The 27,459-nt window shown below is 38.9% G+C and overlaps 1 protein-coding gene across 3 annotated transcripts; it reads right to left on the bottom strand.

Moving 5' to 3' along the window:
• Positions 1-999: 999 nt before the first annotated feature.
• On the bottom strand, positions 1,000-26,875 carry tnpo1 (transportin 1). 3 transcript variants are annotated; one of them, XM_073478234.1, is made up of 25 exons: positions 26,770-26,875; positions 26,525-26,641; positions 24,509-24,584; positions 23,807-23,956; positions 23,056-23,162; positions 15,519-15,652; positions 14,846-14,927; positions 13,914-14,036; positions 12,984-13,102; positions 12,592-12,652; positions 11,805-11,976; positions 11,415-11,567; positions 11,102-11,327; positions 10,747-10,918; positions 10,268-10,354; positions 10,030-10,137; positions 9,069-9,227; positions 8,891-8,978; positions 8,706-8,804; positions 8,505-8,600; positions 6,607-6,682; positions 5,603-5,702; positions 5,435-5,509; positions 5,005-5,144; positions 1,000-4,126 (listed from the first exon to the last, which is right to left on the bottom strand). In XM_073478234.1, the coding sequence occupies exons 2-24, from the start codon at positions 26,627-26,629 to the stop codon at positions 5,037-5,039; spliced, it is 2,676 nt and encodes an 891-aa protein (XP_073334335.1). In that variant the 5' UTR covers positions 26,630-26,641; positions 26,770-26,875; the 3' UTR covers positions 1,000-4,126; positions 5,005-5,036. The 3 variants fall into 3 exon arrangements, with proteins under 3 accessions (XP_073334335.1, XP_073334333.1, XP_073334334.1); XM_073478232.1 differs by having other exon boundaries at positions 8,505-8,804; XM_073478233.1 differs by having other exon boundaries at positions 8,505-8,804; positions 26,525-26,638.
• Positions 26,876-27,459: the final 584 nt, after the last annotated feature.

Genomic DNA, 27,459 nt, shown 5'->3' with positions numbered 1-27,459 from the left:
TCATCTAATCATCTAAAAATTCAGGTTTCTCTTGTGTATTAATTTGTCTGTTGACAGCTTTTGTTGCCTATTGAAAAGTTTTTACCAACAGAGATCCGGAACATAAAGGCAGCATGGATTCCACAAATATCGTTCCAAAGAAGTTAAACATGAATTAATTCCTAGAGACTTGTGGAAAATGATGGCTTTTTAACTTTATGTATGTGAAATTATGTAGATCTAAGCCAGGGCTGCTCAAGGTGGGGCCTGCAGACCCAAGTTGGCCATGCTATTTTATTTTTGTGGGGTAGAAATGATCTTAAAATAAGTAGGGAGCAACTAGGGATCAAAGTACTATTTTGCATCTTAACAATACAATAGGTGTTTGCTCTTGGCCTGTGGCTCACCGTTAACTTTAAGTTTTGGCACCCCTAATCTAGGCAAACACCTATATAATAGTGTCATTTGCCTAACTGATAACTACCCTTTATCTCAAGAAAGAAGAGCGGTGCAATAAAGAGAACTACCTTTATCCCATCTTTCATTCAAATATTTTATGTGGGGGATGATTAGGGCACTCAAGTTATTCCTGCAGTGGTTACAGGATGTCACCTCCTCACATATATGCCTTAAAATGATAAGAGCAAACAAATTAGTTGGTCCATTAGGTTAGCTCCATTTTTGAGGTTGGGTAATGCAACACCTTGCTACAGGCTGTTGAAGACCTATCACGCAACATTTGATTATAATCGAAGAGCAGATCCACATCGTAGTAACTATGCAAAGTCAAATGCAACACAAAAATCTAAAACTGGAATCTGAAGCCGGTCAGGTGAGCTGAGCCAAGCTACCGTCAGAACTGATAAAAGATGTAGGCGATGACAGTAACCAGGAAGACTTGACAGATGTGGTACTTAACATCAGAGTCTCTACATTCCTCCGTTTCCTTGCATGTTAATATTGTGCAGCAGGGAAAAATGCTCTGCAAAGCTTGAGAAAACACAAGACAAAGGGCCGTAATAATGTAAACAATTTATTGGAACAATGTACAGATTCAAGCAATGGTAACCAGTCACATCCACTATATCATCTTACAAATATTACAAAATTACTACAGTACAATATAGATTCTTTGCATGATCCAAAATATTTGGTGGCCCCAAAAGTATTACTTTTTTTTTTAAATTCAGCAGCTCATTAAAAAAAAAGAAAAAATCAAACCATGTCTATCAAAATGATGTTTTTGCTTTTACTAGCAAAAAAGATGAAGGCAGATAGTCTAATCAAGATCGAAGGCTAAATGAGAATACAGGAGTTCTTTGACTAGACATTCCTTAATATTGGTGGGTGCTTTATAAAATACAAATTTTAGATAAAGCTTCATAGAAAGTCAAACATTATGTTTGTAACAATATGTTTATAAATTGTCAACCTATTTCTTTGCTTTTAAATTAGGCATTACCTGTTTCTCCAGATACAGTATACTGTATATCTATTGCAAACTACCAACAAAACCTCAAAGTATTTACTCTCAAGGCAATGTGTACACATTACACTAAGTATTTACTGTAGTCTGATAACAATCACTTTTGACAGAAAGCACATTAAGTATGTGCAAGTTACCATTTTATTCTCCCCCCCTGCCTTGCAATTGTAATCACATTTGACAGCTAGCAGTGTTTCACAAATAACATTAATGTCAATTTACACCCATGGTAATCCATTTCTAATATGTAGGGCGATCATTTTACTAATCTTTAGTTGTTGAGAGGAGATGCATAAAGGCATACACATTAGGGAAATGATGACAAATAACACTGAACACAGACGACCTGAGGTTAACACATAGAAAACACATATTCAAGTAGTGAAACACAACTACGATGTATAGCAGCAGTCGAGTCAGAAATACAGCACAGTAATGGTGGGACTGTGTTCTATGTGTGTGTTTTATAGACCTACACTCTTTCAGTGAAAGAATAACAGGACTGTGAACACACACCCCATCAAGCCGTGATTACTCCGTTTTTTGCATGCCAAACAGCTGGAATGTGACAGACAAAATCACATCAAAACACAAAATGATGTGGCACATACAAGTCTTTGCCTCTGTATTCCATGATGTCTTAAATTCACCACTGTTTATTTTATTAATGTTAAATCTAAGAGTGTTGTTACATATTTAATATTGTGAAAGTTTATCTAACACATTAAACTACTTTCACAATCTAATAATCACCCCATTGCATCAAGAGACTTATTGCATTAGGTAAATACATTTTAGCAGCAATTAACACTAAGGTCATATTCTTAAGGGGTTTGGCTACAATGTTAATTTTAAGCACTTTGCGATTTAAATTTTGAGTGCATGCCATTAAAATACTGCAGTTATTACTCTGGCCAGCAGAGGAAAATGACTGGCTGGGCATAAAAAAACAAAACAATAAAAGAAAAAGAAAGAAAAAATCATCCCATCTCTCTGAACCCATCATGGAATACATTCAGGCTATCTGTAACTTAAACACTTACACACTTTATAAAATATAACAGCGCAAAACAACCAGAGACAATAACATTGTTGTAGTTTCACAGTATTTAAAAACTATACATCCAGCTATGGGGGAAAAGTTTAGGGCGAACACTCCAGCAAGAAAATGTGAAATTATAAAAGTCCCAGTGTTGCGATACATAAATGTTTACTATGTACTTGTTAAACCTTTAGTTTAATTGAAGCTCCCCTCCCTCCCATAATCCTCTTCCCACTATATGTTGGGGTGTGAGGGGCCACCAACATGCAAGAGATGAAAGCATCCAAGTACCCCACAATACACAACCACCCAAAACATTATACAGTCATCCTCAAGATCATGCTTTTAGCACAAGAAGCCAAACACCCAAGGAAAACAAAGAAAACTTCAGTACATTGAGAAATAAACATATTCAACATTCATCCGATGGACTGCGTGGTTCTGACAGCCAAAGTCACAAAAATCACTAAGACAGGATTCGTGTCACGGTGTCTCTCCTTCACTTCTCCTTCATGAGGCTCAGACAATATAAAGGATTGTAAGCATCTAAAGCTTCGCTATGCTTGTTGATGAATGTCCACGTCAACATTCACACCCACAAGACCAAACTGGGAGATTCACTCCGACGGTACATCACAGCCAAGATTTTTACACACTTCCTAAGTTCGGCGTGTTAACCCAGTCATGCTACGTTACAGCTGATTGCTGTAGTAATTCTCTGGTAGAGGAAACAAAAGTACTGTAAATAGATAAATTACAAGGTCAAAGAAGAACCTTATCACAGGGCAATGACAGCTGTCAAATGCAACACACATCACTAATGTTCCACAGCTTTTCACAACGATACAAGCATGCTACCTATTCCCAGAAAAGCTGCTCTTTAAACGTAAATCTTGTGCTCTCCAGTGACATAGTTAACAGCCTTTGCCCTGCTAAAAAATAGGAAATAATCTGATGACTCTAAAGGTGATAACTTATTCTTGGTGATATGCAGCAGTATAAAATCCAATAAGATGCATTCTTAGCATCAGCTGCTATCCTTTAGTTTGAACCTATCTTTGTATTAAGAGAATATTTCTCTTGACAAACCTTTAACTTCTTCTTCTATTGGTGGAATTCAGTTGTGATGAGAGCTAACACATGCCATTTACTTGGCTGACATGATTATAAATGCAGGTCAGCTCTGAAGACCATTTCCTGCACAATCCTTTCAACATGTGCAAACTCCTCATCTAAGCAAATGGAAGAGTCAGTGCTCGCAAAGTTTTTCTCCATACTTGCGTACATTTCTTTTCAGTAGTTCAGGTAAATAAAAACAACATGTTTGGGGAATAAAATGGAGAGAAAAAGGTGATCGGTTTCATTTTCTGATTGAGATGTGATTGGATGAATTTTCCTCCCATGATAAGGTTGTTCTGCCAGCCCCTTTGCCCCCCGTTGCCTGTGCATGGGGGCAGTGAGCGCCGCAGCTACCACCTCCCTCCCACCCCGTCCGTCAGGTCGGGGAGGGGTCCACACCCCTTCCCTCCCCTCAGCAGGCAGACCCTACCCCCCTAGTAAAGGGTAACATGTTCCCTGGGTAAAAGAGGTTCCCTATGTTGTCTCCCGTAGTGAATGACCTGCACAGAGAGAGAGAGAGAGAGGCCTCATTAGAATATGACACAACCATTCAGCAACAGTTCCTTTATATCGGCGACTGGAGCAACAAAAATCACAGCTACTAAAAACAACTTCACCATTATGTAGATTTTTTTTCAATGAGGAAGAGGAAGATCAATCGCATCTTTTTTCTATTGTCTATATATGTTCCAAGTCCAGTTGGACCAACATTCGAAAGTGGAACAGGCCACTCAATATTCATTTTAAATTTACACCGTTAAACATGATGTTCCTGATTCTGGATGTATATCGTCAAAACAGAAAAAATACTTCCCGCAACTATTTCTATTGCAAAAATACATTTATTTGCAACATTTCAGAACCTTGTTAGTACTTAGTACAGAAAAGTTGCACATAAATGTATTTTCGTAAGTCAGACTATGTGTCGGAGTTTGCTTGCAACCTTTGGAAGAAAATTGTCCCCAGATATAAAATAGAAATATTCTATTGGGTAAAATGTTTAGATTTAAAGCTCAACCAAGAACCAATCTGATTCTAAGTTTATAGAAGAGAAGAGCCTATAATGAAACCTTTTTTAAACAGATATATAATGCAGAAGAAATGCTTGAGCTAATCTTTAATTATTAAATTCCCACTGAAGTTCATTCTTTCAGTGCTCTGATGTCATTTTGGACAATAACATTTTTTGGTAAACTGTAAAATGTCCTATGTCCATTATCTACGTGTCTTTTTCACAAGTGTTTAATAACCACATTAGAGGGACCATTGCAAAAAATGTGTATGTATATACTGTGTTAATAAAATAAACAAAGACTGAAACTAACACGCTTTTCCACATATTTTCTAAACAGTAAATGATATCGGAGAAGAAACTGACCCCAGTGATGAGGCACACTGCTGTGGGAACAGTTACACCCCGTAGAAGGTTGCCAGCCGTTCCTTCAGTGGCATGGGGAACTGATCTGAGAAGCGCCTCCAGTTTTCCTCGCCCACCTGGTTCTTAAACCCGTGAAGGATCTGAAATGAAACACCCGGACAAGTTCATACCAAGTTATAATGAGGTGCTGCCTTTCAAAATAGATCTGGTGCATGACGAGTTTATTATCAGACACTGCCATCCCTTTGTTTGGCCACAAGGGGACAGAACGGATGAGAGTGAGCAAATCTTCTTCTAAGATCATGAGGTTAAAGTTGGATACGTTTTAACAGTCATTTCATTTTGCTGAAATTGTACTCAATCTTATTGTGATTGAATCCAGTGCAATTTAGCAGCTTATATTTAAAAAACAGCAATTGTCAGCGTTTACCTTGCAGAACATGTCTCTGAGATCATCCTTTGGATTTACCCAGGAGGCCACTGCGTCACAGAAGAATATAAAATCCTGTTCCAGAGAAGAGAGGTGAGGCAACATTTCAAGTTGGGGAGCAAGTGACAATATAATGACCACGCTACCAATCGTATTGCTGGGCCTCACCTGCACTACACCACCTGGATTTACACTGATCATAGTGCAAATTCCTCTGAATGCAGAGTCTTTCTCCTCATTGTCTCTTATATTTCGTAGAGAGGTGCACCTGACAACAGGGACGACCAGATTTAACATCAGACATATCAAGTTACAACCTTAGAGACTAAATCTACAAACTGGCACTATTATATGAATGACTACTGCAAATACCTTTAATATTATAGCCTATTTCCATCTTTAATACAAATGTAGTGTTTAGGTGTTTTCTTATCATAATCAATACTTGTATTCCTTATCAGTAAATACATAAAACTCTATGTATACATCTATGTGAGGAGAAAATTGTGTCTATCATGAGCTGAGAGATAACCACAACAAGTCAAGCATGCACACAAAACAGATTAAAATAAAAACAAAACATTTTTACTTTTAACAAAACTTCTCCGAGCTCTTATGACTTCACTTTTTTTGTCTATGAGCAGTGTGTTGAGCAAAACCTCATCTATAGCACCTTGAAAATAACATTACTTTTTGGAAGGATCGACTAGAGAAGGTTTGGAGTCGTTTTTTGGGACAGGCACATGCAGCTGGGGTGACTACTCAATGAGAAAGGGATTTAGGAATGCTCTTTTGCAGCATCCTTTCTCTGTCGTTGAACCAGCAGGCATGTGACAAATCTGATCCCATGCATCTTTTAGGTTAGCGACAATTAACAATGACAAAAGACTAGAAATTAAACAAATTAATGTATAATACATGAAGGTGCTACTGAGGCAAAAAACAAAAATCACAAGTAGGACCTAAAAGAGGACAGGGTTAGTCACATGGTTGGCAATGATTACAAACTGATAAGAAAAAACAAAACCAACTGAAAAGACTTCTTTTGAGAAGGAAAAGTGAGGAGAGGAGAGCAACAGGGGAGAGAAAGGGAGCGACAGGAAGACAGACGAGAAAGATAGGAGGAAAAGCAGAGAGAAGATGAATTAAATAAAAGATTGAATAATACACACCAGGGTCTTATAAACTGCTGTAGCATGGGTGCCACCTCTTGAGGACAAACGTAACCAAGACGACCAATTGTTATTGCTAAGGTAACGCAATCACGGTTACACACCACCAAACGCCAACCAAGACATGAGCAATGAGGAGGGGAGGAGAAAAATAAAGAAAAAACAAACAACTCAGAGACATAAATCAACAGAATCTGTGTATGATAATAAATAGAAGAGTTCACTAGCGTTGATTATCACTGCCCCCTCAGTCATGGGGGAGGAATGTAAAATGTGACACTCTAAAAAAAATAAAAAACATACAACACGTTTAAGGGAGAACACATTGACAACTTTGACAGGACATTCATAGAAAAAGGCAAACAATGGCATCTGCTTTCAGAAATCATATGGATCGAACATCCAAATCTATGATTAGAAATCATTAGCTTGATTTTAAAAATGTGGGTCTCAATGGCAAGACACAGGCTAGCTAAGGTGCATCATGTGTATGCAGTTCACTTGGGCTTACAGAGATTTCTCCCTTAAACTCACAAATGTTAATTTTTACATAAGAAACAGAAATGTTGTCTTTTTTTTTTGATCTTTTGAAAGGAAATGACAGATTACTCCAAGCCAACTACATGGAGGGAGACTAGAATCCAGCACAGCAGGTTCTTATGAGGCAGAGAGGAGGGAGGACCTAAGTTTAAAAGACACAAAACTATGCAACATTCTCATTAACAAACAGGCATTTATGAACAGTCCAATGACACATGCAGAAAGCAGATGGTATGCTCATTAGAATAAAGTTCAGTGCAGGATAAGCTGATCCAAGACAAACTGCAAAGTGTTGCCATGCACTCTCCAACAATTCACTGCCACTCCCACCCTTTAACTGACGGTGGTGTTACGTGGCTGCCCGTTTAAATTTAGCCCCAGTGATAAACTGGTTCTCTTATAACAAACATGAGAGTTACACAGGACCAAAACATCTGATTTTGTCAATTAATTTTGTATTCATTGGTTCAGTTTCGTGTTTTCATTTAATATACTACAAACATGCAACAAATGCAAACATCAATAAATTCTAATGAAACTTGGCATGACACTATTACGATTATCATGTATCCTGCATCAAACATTGGCCATTCTTAACAACATTTAACATCTATTGGCAGATATGCATCCACATTTAAAGAACAGTAAATAAAAGCAACAAATAAACTGACAGCAAACAAACAGGAACACATCTACAGAGTCCCTAGATTTTCTTTCATTTAGGCAGGTTACACTTCACCCTTGCATGCGTGTTTTTGATGAGATGCTCTGTTTGATGTTTCCAATTAGATTTCTAAAAACAAGAGCACAGTGTAACCTTCTCTTTTTAATGTTCTAGGCTAAGGTGCCCTGCTTCTAGTCAGTTTAGGTGTTCTCTCCATCATTTATGAGCAGTTACTGTTTAAGTGTTGAGAAAATGTCTGACAGCTAACTATGTGAGGCTGTGAACTTACCTATCTATCTCACACACTGCCTGATCTTTGCATTTTCAGTATTCTACCTCACCTGATGGTGCACAGTCAGTCCACATGAGTTAATACCAAGACTGGGCACTTACATGGCTCGCTCGATTCAAGAGTGTCAAGAATTTCACACCAGGGTTTCGTTTTCTTTTATCTCCGTTTACAGGCCTGGCTGCCAGATTGCAAATCAATAGCTGAAATATTTTGCGTGCTTTGGTGAAACCAGCGAAACCTGTAAGGCTCATGGCTTGGGAAGGGTTTTTGGATAGAGATTAAAGGGCAGGACAGGCACCCTAATGAGTGTGGTGAATCCTGACTGAATGGACCTGAGTGTGTGAGCACCTCCCTGTGTGTGGCAAGCTGGCTGGCTGGCTCAGCACTGCCACCGAGTGGTACCTGTGTTCTCCAGTAGAGTCTTTGGGGTATTGGGTCTGTTAATGATCTCCACCAGCTGGTGTAGCACCATGGCAATGTACGGCTGCATTTCAGGCCCTGAGGGTGTAGAAACAGGAAGAAACCATGGAAAGAAATCTGTTGACTGTTTATTCTGTGATGCGATAACAAAATATACACTGGGAATATTTGTGAAGCACTCACCCATTTGTATAGAAATCTCTCCAATTGCCCATGTTGCATTGTTGCACACTGATATCAATTCTGGGTTTAAATTTGTACCCAGTATGGGCATAAAATCAGCTGGAAGAAGGAAAGCAAGTCAATTTAGCAACTGACTAACAACATATTAACAAAGTGTGTTTCACAGATAATCCCACGGTACATACCGATGCAGGGTTTGACGTGTTGGAAACACGCCTTGGTCAGATCCCCCAGCAGAGCAAAAGAACTCTGACGCACTTCTGGCATTTTATCCTGAACAGACCGAGAGAACAACAAAAGGTGAACAATGCAAGCAAACTTTATCAGTTTATCAGATAAGTGGCATGTTTGACAGCTCTTCACCTGCATGCACTGGTACATGAGCGTGAGGATGTTGCTTCGGGCAACCAGCTGCTCAATGGTTCCTCCCAAGCCCTCAGCAAGTCCGCTGAGAAGATCCAAAGCCACGATCATGAAGTCTTTGTCAGGGGCTTCGTACTGGTCTGGCTGTGACTGATGAAGCTAGAAAAAGAAAAGAGGATGAGAGTTCAATTAAATCGACTTGAATAACTACTAAATAATTAAATTATAATTACTGAGTTATGAAGCTAAAAGTCAGCCCTTTATCCTGAAACTACATTATCCATCTACTGTGTTTGTGACTAAAGGTTTGTTTGTACACCTGTACATTAAGCCTGCGATTGTTTTGTTTGGCCACTTGAGGGCAGTGCAGCAGCTGTAAACACAACCATGACATTCAGTATATTCACCAAGATGATATGGCAAAGGTCTTAGCATACAAAAGACAGGAAGCAACATTCACATTTTGGAGTCTTATATCTGATCTCCTTTTAGCTTGGATTTGTCTCCACAAATTCCTGAGGGAATATTTGGCTCTTTAGTTGCTAAATGCTCCACAATGTTCACCAGCTAGTTGCTAACTCTGTCTCTGTTATCTGTTTGGTGCGTGGCAGGTAGTGTACAGCAGGTTTATCTGGAAAGGAGGTTGATGAGAGTGCAAGACTGAACAAAACAGTTAAGTTGTGAGTCATGAAAGTAAAACAATGAGCTGAAAGAGGCTTAAAAGCTCCATAGAGCTGAGAGTCAGGTGATAATTCTCTGTGGTTGTGTGACCACAAGCAAATCCTTTCAAAAAATACATTCATTTGATCCATTGTCAATAGAAACATATTAATTAAATCAGCTGAATGTTAAGGCTGGCTGTACAGGAGGTAGGGTCAAGAATGTAGAGGTTCAGCAGCTCAGATTTTCTCCTTTGGTACATGTATGTTTGTGTACATATTTAAGGGTCCTACACACTCACCATGGCCTGAGCAAGGGTCTTCTGAACCAGGTTGACGCAGCGTTGGTACACAGGCTCGCAGTAGGGCAGGAATCCACTCTGCAGGGCAGTGGCTACTGACGACAGACACTAAGGAAGGCAGGCAGGGGGTGGATACAGTCAGCGTTCTGTCTGTACAATGTTCTTATCATAGAGCTCGAACTGACTCACTGTCGACCTAACAATTTGCGTAGGCAGTGACTGCACATAAGAGACTCACTTCTAATAAAGGGAAGAGATCTTTGTCTTCATCTTTCAGCTGGTTCCACTTCTGGATCAGTGGAGGCATCAACATCTGGATGTACTCCTAACAAATAACACAGATCAAATTTACAAGTCTTTGCACAGTATCCAACAAGTAGTATGATAACTTCAGTTAACCCCCAGAACACCAAAAGTTCCCAAAACCCGCAGCTAACTTTAAAAGGCATGTTTTCAACAACAAAAAAAGCCAAAATTACAATTATCGTCTTAAAAAAATGCCAGGAAACTGCTTGGGTTTCAGAGGGTTAATCCATTCATCCATACATTCAAACGACTCTAGGAAGCATTGTGGATTTGCTGATGCTTGTTTACCTTCTGGTGATGGGCTTATAACTATAACATCACCCCAACTAGCACTACAAAATTGAAAATGAGAAAGAAAGCGTAAATCTAAAATGTGAAGTGAAAATGAGTCCATGTTTCTGTTCTACTTACTGGTTTATTGAGATGGTGCCCTACTGAGTCTGCAAGTGTTCCTATGGCGTCGTATAGAATGAGCAGATTCTTGTGCTGGTACTTGCTGAAAGCAAACACCAGTGTGTCCAGGATGAATGCCAGGTAGGGCACCAGCTCTGTGCATGCCTCCTCCTCCAGAGTGGCAAAGGCACTGGTCATGAGGGATCAAAAGGAGGAGACGGAAGAAAACATGATACAGTAGGCAATGTGTGGCTATGAACGGCATGAAGAAATCTGGATGCATCTGAACACCCAAAGGAAAAATTGTGTGGACAGCAACAATCAAATTGCACAACAGGATTCCTAATGTGCCGTTAAATGACTTCTTACTCACCTGCAAGCGGCCTCCTGCACACGCTTGTTGCTATCCAGAATTCGTTTGAGCAGCTCCGTCATTAGAGGCTTTAGGTACGTATCTGGCGGCTGGCTGACAACCCAGTGGGCATAGCGGCTCAGTGTCCAGCAGGTGATGGAACGCACCAGGGCTTTCTTATCAGACAAACACTGGACGAGATGAGGAATGAGCTCAGGCAGGTATGGGATCATACCCTGCATGCAGCCTGGAGATACGGATAAAAACAGTGATTCCATATTCTCTGAACTCCCTACGTTTTGTCCACACTTCTTCTTTTTCTTTCCCTTCTTACCTTCAGCTATAGCCCCCAGCACTAGGATGCCAGACTCTTTGACTACCCACTCTGGATGGAAGAGCAGCTCTTTGAGGAGGGGCAGAATGTGCAGCAGCAGGTCGTCCCTGAAAACGTTAGCCAACACGTCCAACGCTGCAGCTGAACACTTGCCTAATGTTTGGTGAAACGCAAAGAGACATACATACAAACATAGAAGTGTGCGGACAAACATACAGACATTACAGGTACAGTACACACATACACACACAAGACAAGTGATCAGTACACTGTATGGTTCCCAGCTCTTTTTAAAAGAGAGCAGGAGATGATGAAAAGGGACATTAATAATGATATAGAGGCAACAGTGGGAGAGCTAGAGAGCTCCATCTACACAGGCGCTGAACTCACGCAGGTTCCAATCAGAGATAGTATCATCATCATCATCCAATTCATCATCATCATCTTCGTCATCCTCGATCCCGTCGCCCTCATGCTGCTGGGCGACTGTGCGGGAGCGATGGAAGCGTGGCCTGATGTCCTGCTCATTGTCTGGAATGGCTTCGTCTTCCTCGATGTCCCCCTGATGACGAATGTGGGGGATGAAAAAAAAAAATGATTATACAAATGTTGCAACCACATTATGATTATTATTATGACAAACACAAATTGGCGGTAAAAGTGAATACAAGTAAAATCTGCATGATTTTATACCAGAACATCTACAAATGCTTGCAGTCAAGTGCGTAAAGTACTTCCATGTTCCCAAAGACTAAATATTGTATGAAAAAATATGGTTGTATCTCAAAAAACAAAAGGGGCAAAATAAAATACTTTGTATCTATGAACTCATAATAACTGAATATCAAAGATAGGAACATATATCCAGAAATATTCTCTAAATAAGACAAACTCTATTTCAGCATTTTTTTTAAATTCCTGACTCTGACCATTGAGAAAAGTGTGATTTTTCATGTGATCTAAAAATGTCAAAGCTGTACTCTTACATACTTGCCAAAAGTATGCCTGTGCCAAATTTCAAGACTTAAGAGTAATCAGAACAAATGTTTTGGCATTTTTTCCTTTTCAAACGAAATACAGTCTTTGGCACAAATGGGTTGATCAAACAGTCACCCTGGGTCATGGGGCAATTCATGGTCTTACTGGCAAGTACAAATATTGGGCTATATAAACTGACCTTGAGCAGGATAATGTCAATCTCGGAGTACTTCATCCCATTGACAAGCACCGGAGTGAGCCTGGAGAGGAAGCAAGAGGAAAAATGATGAGAACAAAGGGCAAGGATAGGTCACAGCCAGCAGGCAATCGCTCACATCTGATCCCTGCTGTGGGCTCAGTTTAATGTGACAGTGTGGTGACAGATGTTACAGCTGAGGTCAACGGCCAGGGTTCTTAATCAGCCGTCCTGAGGTGAAGAAGAAGAATAACATCCTGGTACAAGGTTTGCACTAACTTACTCCCAAGGTTGCTATGAATCTACAGCTTTCAATATTAGCACCGGGGTGTCAGCCTGTACTGTATGCACATTTGTGTATGTGTGTGTGTGTCTGTGTGTGTGTGTGTTCTTACTGGGAGAGGTGTCCACACAGCACCTCCTTACAAACTGGCTGCTCTGCCAGAGTAAGCCAGAACTCACAGGCCTCCAAGGCAACATTTTCATCTTGGTCCTGAGTCCTCTGCAGCATGTACTGAGACAGATTTAAAAAGAGAAATTTAATCTTATGCTCTTAATTTACAAACCAAATATGTCATTCTAAAATATGACACTCAATAACAACATCTATCCACAGGGGGTCATCAGTGTGTGATGAGTCTAATATCATAGAATAAGAGATATTCTATTTCTGTTATTCTCAACACATCCCACGAAAGAACCAAACAAACAGTGCATCTGTCTCTCAACACTTTCTAACTTTGCTACTAAGTCCATTTACATTAATAAAATAATAACAGGTTTAACCAAAAGATATTTCTGGTTCTGTCTAGTGAAGGTGGCAACATTTCATTATCTAGTCACCTGATCAAAGATGTCTTATAAGTTCTGGCACAATTTTTTGTATGGGAGCAATTCAAAACTAAACTACAGCACTTGCGTTCATCATAAAGGAACATGAAGACATCCAGGGCAACAGTGTGGCTCACTGATGTGTTTTTAGCTGTTTATGAACAACAATGGCGGTTTATGGCACAAAGGGATATACTGTATCAGTCTTCAGCAAGACGGACAACTTTTGTTTGAAGGATTAAGTCATTATTTGTTTAAGTCTTTTATGAGAATTGTTGACAATAAGAAAAATATCAAAAGACTTATAAGACAAATACATATATTCATTCTTCAACATTGCACCAGTATTTAACTAAGCCTTAAAAATCCACTCCCACGTTCCCGTAGTATGGAACATGGTATTGAATATTGATATTTTTCAATGTATTGCATCAAAGTTAAAAATTCCAGTATGTTGACAACACTACACCCCGTAACCCTTTAAACTCACTCACCTCTATGATGTTATGCATGTGTGGCAGGAGACGGTCCAGGCGAACTTCCAGTAGCATGACGAGAGCTCTGCACACATTCTTCCTCACTTCTGGTTCCTCATCTGTCGCCAGCGCAAACAGGTTCTACAGAGGACAAAAAGACCAAGGTCAAATTTCCTCTTAGCACAGTGTGAAACAACAACTACGAACAATAAAATTAATAACTGCATGGCATGTAAAATACAAAGTATGTACAAGAAGAAAAAAGAATGCTGGGGACAAAGTCAATGCAATAATATATCACAGTATATTTTCTTGTGATATATGTACAAAGACCAGTTCCAATCTCGGGCCAACATTTTATTAAATTAAATGTTTTTGAATGTACTTTCTGAATGTATTTTGCTTTACGTTTTGTAACAAGTGTCCATGTGGCATTACTGTAGAAATCTTATCTCTGTAGCTGTTCTGCTACTGTGTATTTCACCCTCTTGCCTCTTTATTACCTGCTTGACCTTTTAAGTGTGGTACATGTTGCTATTAAAAGCATAAAACCTCCTGGTATTTTGTTACAATATTATAAGCAAATGTTAGCCTGTGTAAAATATCAAACTAGCATTTTATTTTCAGTAAAGGTTCTGTATCTCTCTTTGCAAGCCCTGAACATATATATAGAACACAAATAGGAATACTTGATTCTTAAAACTGATTTAAAAGCTCAGAAAAAACAATCATGACTTGAACCTTCTAAAGGGCTTTTAATGATTTTAAAAGGGAATCAAAAGCAACAAGTTGAGAGGTAAACCACAGACAAACTGTCAGTGCAGTAATTACTTAGAGAGAGATATTGACCTGAGGGAGGGAGGTCATCCTCACTGGAGACAGACCATCTGTCTCTCAGATAGTACATATTTATGTGACACGACAAGACAACAAAGAGCAGTCAGACTTGCCTCGATGAAAGGGTCGATGTGCAGCATAAGAGCCTGAGTCCTGCTGATGATGAACTGATTAACACATGCGATGGCATGAGACCTGCAACACAATAACCACCAGTTAGGAGCAACACAAGCATTCCATCCTCACATGTCGAACGCTATGAAAGCAGCCCCTGTTTTCATCTTTGCTATGTCGCCATTGATCTGACCTACAATTATGAGGAACTGTTGTCTTCTGTCAACAGGCCTGTTGCATTACGACAGGCTGATATTTCAACCATACAATTATATGACATTTAGTCTGTTTTGTTACATGAATAAAACACACTGACTAGGAGATGATTCATTTATGAGTCAAGATATGTTGCAGATAAAAATGTTCTGAATCATAGGAAAGGGGAAGGTGGGGCTAAAATGTAAAGCTTTAAATAGGTCATGATCTTACGAAAAAATACAATAAATGTTAAAGCTGTAATTCATATCATTAGAAAGCAGCAGACAGAAAAATCTCTAAAGTAAACCAATGACCATGTATCAACAATAAATAAGTATAGTGAACTCTTTAATTGAAATGACATCGATCTTCAAAACCAAGGAAGCAGTACTGGAAAGACTCAAACTAACAAACAAGTTTGATGTAATTTATAGTCAACGAAAAAGCATAACTATAGTAAAAAAAATGGTGTACCTAATCTTTGGGCTGCTGTGCTTGAAAAATTGCAAGAACTTGGGGATCATGATGTTCAGAGGACGGTCCAGCATGTCACTGTCCAGGATCTCAGCAGAGTCCTCACAGATCTTCTGCAGGGCCCCAAACGCTCCCTGAGGGACAAAATAAAATGGGAAAAAAAACAACAGATGAATATAATGAAATATCACATTCTCAGATTTTTTAACCCAGTATTTGTACCAGGCAGTTTGGCAGGTTATGGTCTGACTCACATTAAGTAAAAATTTTAGATCTACGATCGTGGAACAATGATTTTTTTTATGGTAATCTGTACATTTCTGTAATCAGGATAAATAGGCAAGCTGTAACCATGGTAACAATTGCATGACCTTAAAATTGAAACGCACTGCTTAACTAACAAATCCACTGCTTTTTCTTTGCCATTTTATCTATACTAGAAATGCAACTGTAGAGAAAAAGTCACTATCACTGTGCTCATTCATATTTTAAGATGTAACAAATTAGATCCAGCTATAAAAAAAAAACACCCTGACAAATCGGCATGGAAGTACAGAGAGTCGTTGCAATTGAGATGATACACAGTCTTGTCTCGTCACATTAATGTAAACTGGCAGGAAGAGAACGCCTGTCGAGTTCGGGTCGGGCTAGGTTACTACTCGCTCTGACTTGACCGGGTTCAGACAGAAGTCCCAGTCCCGGGCTGCACTCTGGTCTACATCTGCCAGTAGGCCATTACGACGAGAGCGGGCATGGTGATATGTTTATTCCACTCCAGGAGAGACTTAATATTCTCTGCAAATAGGTGGGGGAAACAAATATGTGCATATATTGGTAAAAATCCAATATTGCGCATCCCCATTTCAAAGATCTCTAAAAAGGAACTTCCGTTTTTTGCTCAACCCCCACCCAACCTCAGAGCAGGTTACACTGCAGCTACAGACGGGGGATGTGGAGGAGGAATGCCTTTAGGTTTCTGTTTAGCTTCTTTTGTTCTCTGACATCACATTTTTGCAGAACAATCTCAACATATTGTTAATATATGTTCATATTTTATTGGCTAAGTGTAATATCACATGGTACAGTGTAAACATGTGTTTACATAAGGAAAGGTCATATAGAGAATATCGTTCCAGTTTTTGCAGATTGTAACTCAAAAATGTGCTCATCCATGATCTTCAATAGGATTCATCCACTTCTGCTCTAATAACCTTCAAACGGTTGGCAAGCAGTCACACACACACACACACACAAATGCACACACAAATGCACACACACATGAACACACACAATCACACCCGCCCCTCTCTCTTCATACTAGCTGCTCGACTGATGGTTAGTATGCATGTTCACAGTATGCTGCAGACTTCAGCATCTCTCACAGAAAGGCAGATACAGAAAAGCGCAGCATGGATACTGACGCTGTCTGAAACGTGTTGCCATGGAAACCGCTCCCATGCCAGCATTCCTTTGAGATGACAGATACAGAACAGTCTCAAAAAAAAAACAAAAAAAACCACGAAGGAGCCAAAAGGGATGCGATGAGACGAGGAGGGCGAGGCTGCGACTGTGTCAAGGTCACAAACAGGAGGAGACCAAGTGCAACTCATTAGAATACAGATGAGTCACTTTCACCTTGCAGGGGAGTGTGACATGAACAAGACAATAACATCACTGTTTCAGAGCCTGAAAAGAAGATTTCCTTATAGAGGTTTTGGGTGAAACAAACAATATACATGACGCTTTGGGGATTTAAAGCATAGACTTACTGCTGTTGAGGTTTAGATTAAAATATGAGATGTAGACATGATGTAGCTGAATAGCACAAGCTTTAATGGACTTATGAACATGAATGATGCCAGATTTAGCTGACTTAATTGTCTACAGACTTCTGTCAGATAACTGTGGAAATTGAGTTGAAATTATTAATTGCATAGCCGATTGATAGCAAAATTAATTGGGAATTATTTTGATCACTGATTAAGCGGTCATTATTCAAGCAAAAATGCTAAAAAGCTGGTTGTTCCAGCTTCTACACTGTATAAAATGTGCTGCTTTTCTGTATTTAATATCACTGAATAACGAACCCTGGATTTTGGGAAATTACGAATTACATTTTGAATATTTCCTGACATTTTATAGACACAGTAAGAAACTAAATCATCAGATAAATCAACAATATTAGCCCATTAATGTCCACAATGGAATTTTATAATTTTCTTTACAGCACTTAAAATACTGGTTGAGCTAAGCAAAAATCCACTGAATTTTTTTAGTTGAAGTATGAGGTCATAGCACTGTTACAGCAGCAGTATTTAATTCATTCAAATGGATGTTCAAATGGATGTTAAACCACCTTTGTGGTTTCACATTTATGCTTTTTGTCAAATTAATGAATAAATCATGGCGCATCAGATGCTGAAATGTAGCTCAATCATTACTTGTGATGACCATGTGATAATGTACGGAGCACAACTTGAGACCGCTACCACTGTGGTGTGTCAACAGAGAAGGGCAAAGAAATGGGAGTGGCCTTCGTGCATTCCAGTGATTCCTAAAGTGTAATCCTCCCTTCGAGTTCTGCTATGGAAGGTCATTAGATGCAAGAATATATGTCATGACAGATAACAGCAAGCCAGGGCAAAGAGAGGTATGCATGTAGTCAACTGAACAGCTCTTTCAGACTCAGACGGATACAAATAAGCGCCGAGGTGACAAAACATTTTCATACATGGTTGTCGGCCCTCAACTTGACCCTCACAACGCCATCGCAACAACTCTCTAACTGCCGTTTATCAAAACAGTAGAACTGCTTGCAGGCAAAATCTATATAAAGCCATCCACCATCATCACACTTGGCATCCAATACACCTGCTCGTGTCTTTTAATAGCGCGTGCAGAGAGGGGTACAGTGTGGCTGCACAGGGGGATCTTCCGACAACTGCTGCTCTTAAACCACAAGACAGAACCAATGGTACAGCTGCATCTCCTGATGTTAGCATGGCTATAGACTGGTGGTTAGTTAACTGCCAACTATTTTGACAATCAAGTAATCATTTCAGTCATTTTTCAAACAAAAATGTCAAACATTTACTGGTTCTAAATTCTTAATTGTGAGGATTTGCTGCTTTTCTTTGTCATTTTTGATGAAATATGATGAGTACTTGGGTTTTGGACTTTTGATAGAACAAAAAAAGCAATCTGAAGTCACAGGGTTCTGGGAAATTGTAATGAGCACTTTTCACAGTTTTAATTCTTTTGAAACTAAACAAGAGACCAATTAATTGTTAAAATAATCAGCAGAAGAAACAAGAATGAAAACAATTGTCAGTTGCAGCCTTAGTTTAAGTCATTTCTATATTATAGAAATGCATGTCCTAGTGCTGTATATATTGACAACTATTAAAAAAGGTTATATAAAGAAGACAATGAATTACCCAAACACATTACTGAAAGCCTACAGCTACTATGCAAGCTCTTTTTCTGCCAAACATCAGCTTAGTGTGGGTGAGAGAGAATTCAGTAACAGACTGATGAGGATCACCTTGCAAAGATTTACTGATGTAGCCTGATCAAATGGCCCAAGGCCAACATGTAATCACACATGGTTTTCATTGCTTGGATTACAAAGTGCATACAGCTCAGAAACTGTACACTGGCAGCCACCAAATATATCCCCAAAATAGATATCAAAGTGCAGGTGGCAGTAATGGTGTGGGCAATTTAGACGTCTCTATGGCAACAGTCAACACCTTCAAAAATGAGTTTCGCACGACATGTTCATTTGCTGTCTCTAGTACATTAACAAGGTCTGCTGTAGAGGAGACAGTAATCATCCTAGTTGGTGCACATCTGCAGACACTGGCATCCATTTAAAAAGAAAATTCTAAATGAAAACTAGTACTAATTGTCCACATCAAATGACATTAAGTCTGCTAAAATCTCAGTGCATTTGTAAATTCTCCTCACATTATATTTATTCCTTTAGCTCTGGTGCAAAGCATTGTACAAATGATGTATAATACAAGCCACAATAGATCAAGATGAAACCTTTGAGAATGCCGCAGCACTCAGATTAAATGTTCAGTCCTAGGTGGAACATGGCACTAAGTATTACAAAAATTGCAATAAGGCCAAGTGCAATATCAAAATCGCAGGAGCAGTTATTCTTTTTGATTAAAATGTCTCACAACATACTATTAAAATGCACTGCGGTGCTACAGAGATGACTCAGCCAACTTTTCATATTCTCCTTTCGTAATGGAAATATTTTTCAGTGCAAATGTAATGCAAAAATTACCATTCTCACAGAAATCGTGACTCATATATGATTTTTTAATTTTTTTTCTTTTGCCATATCATTCAGCCCTAGTTTTACCTGACAAAAATGTCACAAGTAAACAGGTGCAGTATAATCACGCATAACATAGATGTTTATGGAAATCTACAATAAATCTCAGCACTGACAACCCTTTGATTCCCTGCACGTAAACTTCAGTTGTTTTGTGCTAAAGAACAGCATTACTTATATTTATTGCCCCTTTAAAAACAACAAGGTGATCTCTTTTAACAGTTTAAATCAAATACCATTTCTTCCATCAACATTAGCGGGAAAATTCATCACATTCATTTAAACATGAATGAAAATACTGGTGGCTCAGATTTTAATAGTATCAAAAACACTTAATGGAAAAAGCATGAAAAGACCTATGGCAGTGCAAAAATACCTTTGCTTCCCTAGTTGACAACACTAGACATAAACATGGCAATCAATAGCCAAAAATACGTAAAGCTTTTAAATAAATATTTTGCAACCTTTAGCACGAGATTAGAAGACATTTTTGTCATCCAGCACAAACTTAACCATCTTCAACATCAGACACTAAGAAGCTTTCCAGCCTCCAAGCTGCTTTTCAAAACCATAGTGAGTCTTATGAGGAGTTGCTACTTTTGGTCGCTGTAAGCCTTGTACACACATACACTTCAAGATCCTCCGCAGTAAATAGCTGACCTAAATCGCAGCATCTTGAATGAGCTTTATAAGCGGGACAGGCTGTGGTGTTACAGGGGGAGCCATTTTTTTTCTGTCACACCTCTTCCTTAAATTTCAGATAGTGCAGCTCAGTGAAAATCATGTGAACATTCTTGCTGCAAGGGGTGGTGAGTAATCCTGCCAGGACACATTTGAAATGCCCTTCAACACAGCAGAATTTAGCATGACAGTTTAACATGCGACTTAATCTGTGCATGTTCTCTAATGTAATATATCCAACTTCCCTATAGCGGCTGATGTCACAGGCACACGCAGCAGACAGCATATTAACGAGAAGGGAGTTTATGTGAGCCTAAGTATGGGTGTGGCACCATTACACAGATCAGATGCTTCAACATCCACTATAAGCTACTGTGTAGTAATTTTAGTGGTCGCTGCAAAGGAAGATTTGTCTGCAGAGGTGCTGATATCATCATAAACTGATGACATCAAGCACTTCTACTTAATGTAATCAAGAGTTCTAGCGCTGCGACTAAGGATTATTTTCTTTTCCTGAACATAAAAATACAATGCAGGCATTAAATAAGAAACAAACATAAGAATTTGAAAACAATCACACAAGCTATGTAGACACACAAATTAAGAGAAATTAAGTGGCTCATTTAGTGGCTGCTTGTGTTTCCAAAAGCCAAAGATGACGTCCTCAATTGTCTTGTTTTGTCCACAATTTAAAGATATTTAGTTTACTGCCACAGAGGAGTACAAAATCTAATTTAAGAAGCTTAAATGAGAAAATATTGACCTTTTTTCCTCAGTTGATTCATCATCAAAATAGGTGGTGATTAATTTATTTGTTGAAAACGAATCTATTAATTGTGGCAGTTCTAAAGAGCTCATTATAAATATTATGCTGTAGAGCAATAAGAAATGTAAAAAAAATTTTACAATAACGGACTATAGAGAAAAAGACATACTTGCAGTATAAAACAGAACAACACTATGTTGTTTTTGCTCAGATGCACATCATTTAAGCTATTCCAGGAGATGTTGTGCGTCGAGTCAGAAAATGAGGTCATAATGGTTTTCTGGTAAAAAGGATAGAAAGAGAATAACTGATTCCACATTGAATAATCTGTAGTTGTGGCTGCCGCTCCAGCTGTGAGACGGCCTTTAGCTCATCTGGCCAGCAGGATGCTATCCAGATGCTGCTTTATGGCTGACCCAGCTACCCTTCCTCTCCCCCATAAATAAATAAACAAAAAAACAGACGTGCAGCCAGTGCTGTGTGCCCAGACATGCTTACTTAAGGCTCAAGTGTGCTATGACATATGATCACAAATGTTTGTGCGCTTAATCCCTCCCTCACACACACACACACACACACACACACACACACACACACACAGACACACAGCTATGACAAAAAGCTACTGCTAAACAAATTATACAGACATTTCTTTATCGACATATCCAAATAAAGCCAACTGTAATCCTTAAAAGATGCTGCCATACAGATACTGGTTTTGCCATTCCCAGTTCATTTTTGGGTTTAAAGCTTGCCGATTAAGCTGTTTTGGATTCAGGAGGCATCATAGTCAAACTTATGCATTTTTAGCATTCAAATGTGGACAAATCCTGACAGTTCCCTTTAGGGTGAGAAAAACATGAATACATCTAGCAGCATTCAGTTCAATTTTATATCCATGTTAGTTAGCATTATCATAAGTTATTTTATTTATTTCAGATTTCAAATGTCATCTAATATCTCTGATGCAGAAACTGTTGGATACATGCAAATGTCATCTCTCATGTTATGACAGAATTGCAGATTTTTGTTGATGCTATGGCATTTCTCTAATCCAATTTTATAAGATCTTCTATGCCACAGACAAGCATTCATGTCTGGATTAGGGTAGGGCGATATGGACGAAAATAATATCATAACATTTCATGGTATTTTTGCGATAATATTCTTGATGGTATGACAAAATACTGGGAAATCTCTTTGGTTTAGAAGTCACAATATCTGTTGTTCTTTATCAACAATCTGGTGGCAAACAGAATTCAGAGCTGACACTGGCCTATCAAGGGTATATCGTATCTATACGCTCCTTGCAGGATTTCTGGCTCCCTTTGTATTCAACCGGGTGCTTCCCTGCTTAAGGAGATGAAATAAGTTTGTTTTACTACCTCCATTTGTTTCTTACAGTCTTCTTGCACTTCTTAAATTTTACCGTAATTTGTTGTACATATGATCTTTTTAATCCAAAACACTTCCACATGAGTGAAGTCACTCCCGTTTGAAACCAACTTTCACTTTCAGCCTTGTTGTTGCTGTGCGTAACAGTATGTCATTATGTCAACAAGGCAGAATATTGCTATTATTACAATAAGATTTTTTAAATAATATTAAAATCTAAAACCCAAGTCTGAATGGAGACTAAAAGATACCCCTCCATACAGCAGCTGCTGAATAATTAGCAGAAAATCAAGTCCCACAATCATCGCAAACATCCCAGCTACATCTCCAGCGTTCATCCTCACCTCACATGTGTTGTAGTCCTCAGAATCTAACAGCAGGCAGAGTTTAGGCAGAAGCTCTGGCCAGTTTTGTAGCTCTCCCTTGGAGGCGATGGTGGTGATGAGGATCCCTGTCATGGAGAAGATTTACTATCAGTTACACTGGCGTGGCAAGACTATCAAGAATGCACACACACAGCTTTCATACTGATCAAAACAAATCTAAGAACATAAACAAATTACAATCAAATGCAGATGTTCAACATCTCTATTTACTTATTAATAATCAATATGAACGGGTATGCTTCATGCAGATATGTACTCAGTTGGCAACGTCACAAAAAAATCAATTTAATCAATTTAATATAGAAAACAAATCGTTTTAAGAAAGGTAGAATGGCTGCGTGGTTTTACTGGTTATGCAGCATGTTTGTTTTGTTCATCACATGTAAAACTGAATGCAGCAATTAAAACAGTGAGTAACTGGGGCCAGATTGAAGGATAGTATTTGACAGAGAATTGTAGAGCCGCTAACCTGGTTTGTCTGTATCTACTGCAACTACTAATAAAATCTGATATATTCAAATAAGCCAATCTGCACCACCAGAGAACAACAGCGGACAAATAATGCAAAGTACATCACAAAAAAATGCTTCCAAAAGTCCTACAGTACAGCACTAAGGACAAGAACAGGTGAGTCATGGTGGCTGAACACTTCACGTGGCAGCTGAAAAGCTAGCCATCATATTCAGTGGACCCAGAGGAGGCAACTTACCCACAGTGGCCCGGATGAGGGGAGACGAGTCTCCGATGTTTTGGAGGCACTCGCTCTTGATGAAATCTGACACGCCATTAGGGAAGTTCTGATAGTGGGCTTTCACATTGTTCTTCAGTATCAGCCCACTCAGGGAGCGCGTGGGTTCATCTTGGTGGGTGGAGAAAAGACAGATAAATGAATTTTATCTGAGCACAAATACACTGGTGGAGTCAGGACAAAGGTTACTGTGTCGTGAGGGCTGGTAACTTGCTCCTTAACTACTCACAGGATTTTATTGCATTCATTCATACTATTTATATACAAAAAAAAAACTATTTAAAACAACATATATTATATAAAAATAGGTAACTAATAGACTAAATAAAAAACTTATTATCTTCATTTCTAAATAATTGTGGCTTGTTGCATCTCAGCTAAGAGCAATATCTTAACACCACTTAACATTTCGGTCAGACAGTCAAGCCAAGAGAAGAGCGGTGCCAGGAATTAGGTTTAAAATTAGAGTGACCCATATTCTGAGTGCCACATCATCTGCGGCAAAGATGCCATCGGGTCAGCCGAGTCATGGCCAAACAGACCTGTCACTGAGCGGTTACATAAATATAACATGTTCACGCTGTCGACTACCATCGGATGATCGAGGAACACGGTACACATACAACAAAACGACAGACAGAAACAGACAGAATGGGAGCTTACCTTCCGATTTTAACTTTGTCAGAACAAATATCAAATAGTTGTTGAAGTCTGGGTACTGGTTGAGCTGCTCAAGTCTCTGGGAAAGGTGGTTGAGGAAGACAACTGGTGCTAACTGGATGTAGAGCGTGTTAAAAGGGTGTGAGTACATTAGCACCAAAATCTGTTACATGGTTATAATTGCATTTCTTTCGTCTGAAGAAATGCAGAAAGAGCAGAAGTTTGTGTGCCCAAGTGGTGGTGTAATGTAACAGTATAGCTTTGTGTATGTGTACATTTGTAGGGGTTCGTAAATATATCATATGACTATATACTGCATGTCCCCAGCCAGATGATGTATTTAGGGATACAACAGCAGCTCGTCTGTGAGTCAGTGATGCAGTGCATATGAAGCATTACATAAGTAAATCATTTAGGATCAGCATGCAAGCAGACAACATGGAGCATTAGTTAACAATTGTTCTCTTGTGTAAAAGTATGTGGTGACTTGTACAAAATAGTGTTGCACAGAAGCTATAGGTCAGATTTATAATGCACTTAAATTAGAGCTTGAACCAATGATGGATTTTTGGGATCGAAGCTGACACCATCATTCGGGGGTAAAAAAATCCAAAAGTGATATATCGGTCAATATTTTTCTGTACCCACATTTTTGGCAATGATCTCTCAAATGTGGTTATCAAACATGTGTGACAAAGATATCTGATAAGTGAAGGACGTTTTACAGTAGAACAATACACTTTTTGTTCAAGCATGACCAAAATATCTATTGGCTGACATTATTGGCCTATACTGGCCTATCAACAGTATGAACATTTTTATTTTTAGAGATTATAATTCAGAAAAAAAATGCCTGAAGTAATCTAATTTATTTATGGAAATTCCCAGTGAAGTTTACAGTTTCAATGCAATGATGTATGTAAGTACTGCCTCTGTTAAGACCTTTGTCACTAGTGTGTTGAGGATTCACTGCAAAAAATGTATGTATATTGGCCGATATATTGGTATCTGATTTTTTAAACTACCTAATGTCACTATCAGCCCCCCAAAAATCAACTATCGGTCAGGCTCTACTATTTTTTCACTGTCCTCAGAGAACTGTACATTTTTGCATGCTGGTGCATTTAGCAAATATTTAATTTATCAGTAATTTCATGCTTTTATATCTTGATCTTTACACAAAAGTCAAGTGTATAAATTGCATTTTAATTCCCTGACATTTCATTTAGAGACTGATGTTCTAATGTCAATTAGATAACACGTTTCCTACATTATAAATAGATTATTCATTATATAATTATCACAATACTTGTTTGCTTGAACTAAACAACCAGACATATTTAGTTTTTTTGGGAGACTAATGTTTTGTTAATAGAGAGAGATGATTAAAGCCAATATGACAACACTTTTCTACCATCATTAGCACAATTTTCATTACATCATCATTAAACACAAGTTTTTAAAAACAATCCTCTGCTTGCTTTGACATTTCACCTGTAAAAACATGCACTGCTGAAGTGTAACATTAATATAATGTTTAGCTATAACCTCATTTCAAGCTAAACCGAACAGCACTCTGTCCAGTATTGTCAGAAGATTAGCTTGAGGATGATACACATGAGTGCAGCATGAATTGGCCGCTAACTTAATTAAGTTTGATGGAGCATAATAATGCAAAGTGAGGGTGTGTATGGAGGCGATTAACCTGCTGGATCAAGCTTACCGGTAGATGCGACGTTTGGTATTAACTGTGATATTAACCTCGCCATAATAGACCAGTTTCTAGCGTTATGAACGGGTTAGACATGAGTTATCCAGCACGGCACGGCCTGCTTAGCTTAGCAGCACGTTGAGCTTGTTAAAGACAATAAGCACCGAGCGGTCAGCAGCACCTGCGTACCTGCTTATAACGGTACCCACCTCGGCTAGTGTTAGCTAGCTTAGCCTGTTGAGTCTCCCTGACATTATTAACCTAACAACATCCACGTCTGCCTTTAGCAACAACAAAAAAAAGGATACTTGCTGGACGGATCTCTGCGTGGACGTGTCTGGCGACTGAGACTCTTTCAGCAGCTGTAAAATTTGTTGAAGTCCTTGCTCGTCTGGCTTCCACTCACACTCCATCTTGCTCCGCTGCTGTTGCGGATAAAGAAATAACACTGGCTAACACATCAAACGGCTCGCTAACACGTAACCCCCGAGGGGACACGGAGACGTTAACGCTCGTAAGCCAGTTCTAGATACAAAGAGGCGTTTTTTTTTACCTGTTTTCTCTACGCCGACGTACTCGAGTGAAGCTGACTTTCTGGTGAAATGTGACCGTCTGTCTGGGTTTTCAGACATGGGCCTGTCACGGCAGGAACATCCGTTTTCGCAACAAGCTGAAAAAGCTGCGGGCCATACAGGCTCGCGACGCATATATGTGGCTGCCCTCGTCAGCTGACACGAGGCTGAGCGGTCCTAGTGCGAGACGAGTGTTAAGCCAGACGTGTTCACGGATCAGCATACTGTTTCAATTATCCATATTATCATTTACAGGTCATGGGTTCAATTTATCAAAATAGTCTACAAATATCGTATTCAATTTTTAATTATTATTATTATTATTATTTTTACTTCTTTGGGGTTTGGGTTTTTTAAACATACATTTACATATCTTATATACATATACTATGTTTATTACAGTAATACACAATAAAAGAAAAAAATATTAATTGACCAAACAGAGAGTACATAAAGAACTATAGTAAAGATAAATACAAATAACTAAATGATAACCAACCTCCCACGCAAGTATGATATATGTTCAAACCGTCAAAGACAGAGTGGCTGTGAAAGACGGGAGAAAGATTTTGAACGCATATTTCCGGCAGCACGTGAAGGCAGCACGACTCGCTTGCACTGTAAGCCTTGTGATGTCACTGTTGTGTTCAAGACCATTTCATAATGACAGT

The sequence above is a fragment of the Pagrus major genome, chromosome 12 (assembly GCF_040436345.1).
Source record: "Pagrus major chromosome 12, Pma_NU_1.0".
Lineage (NCBI taxonomy): Eukaryota > Metazoa > Chordata > Actinopteri > Spariformes > Sparidae > Pagrus > Pagrus major.
The sequence above is the reverse complement of the archived record's forward strand: the minus strand, read 5'-3'. Positions and strand labels throughout refer to the sequence as shown.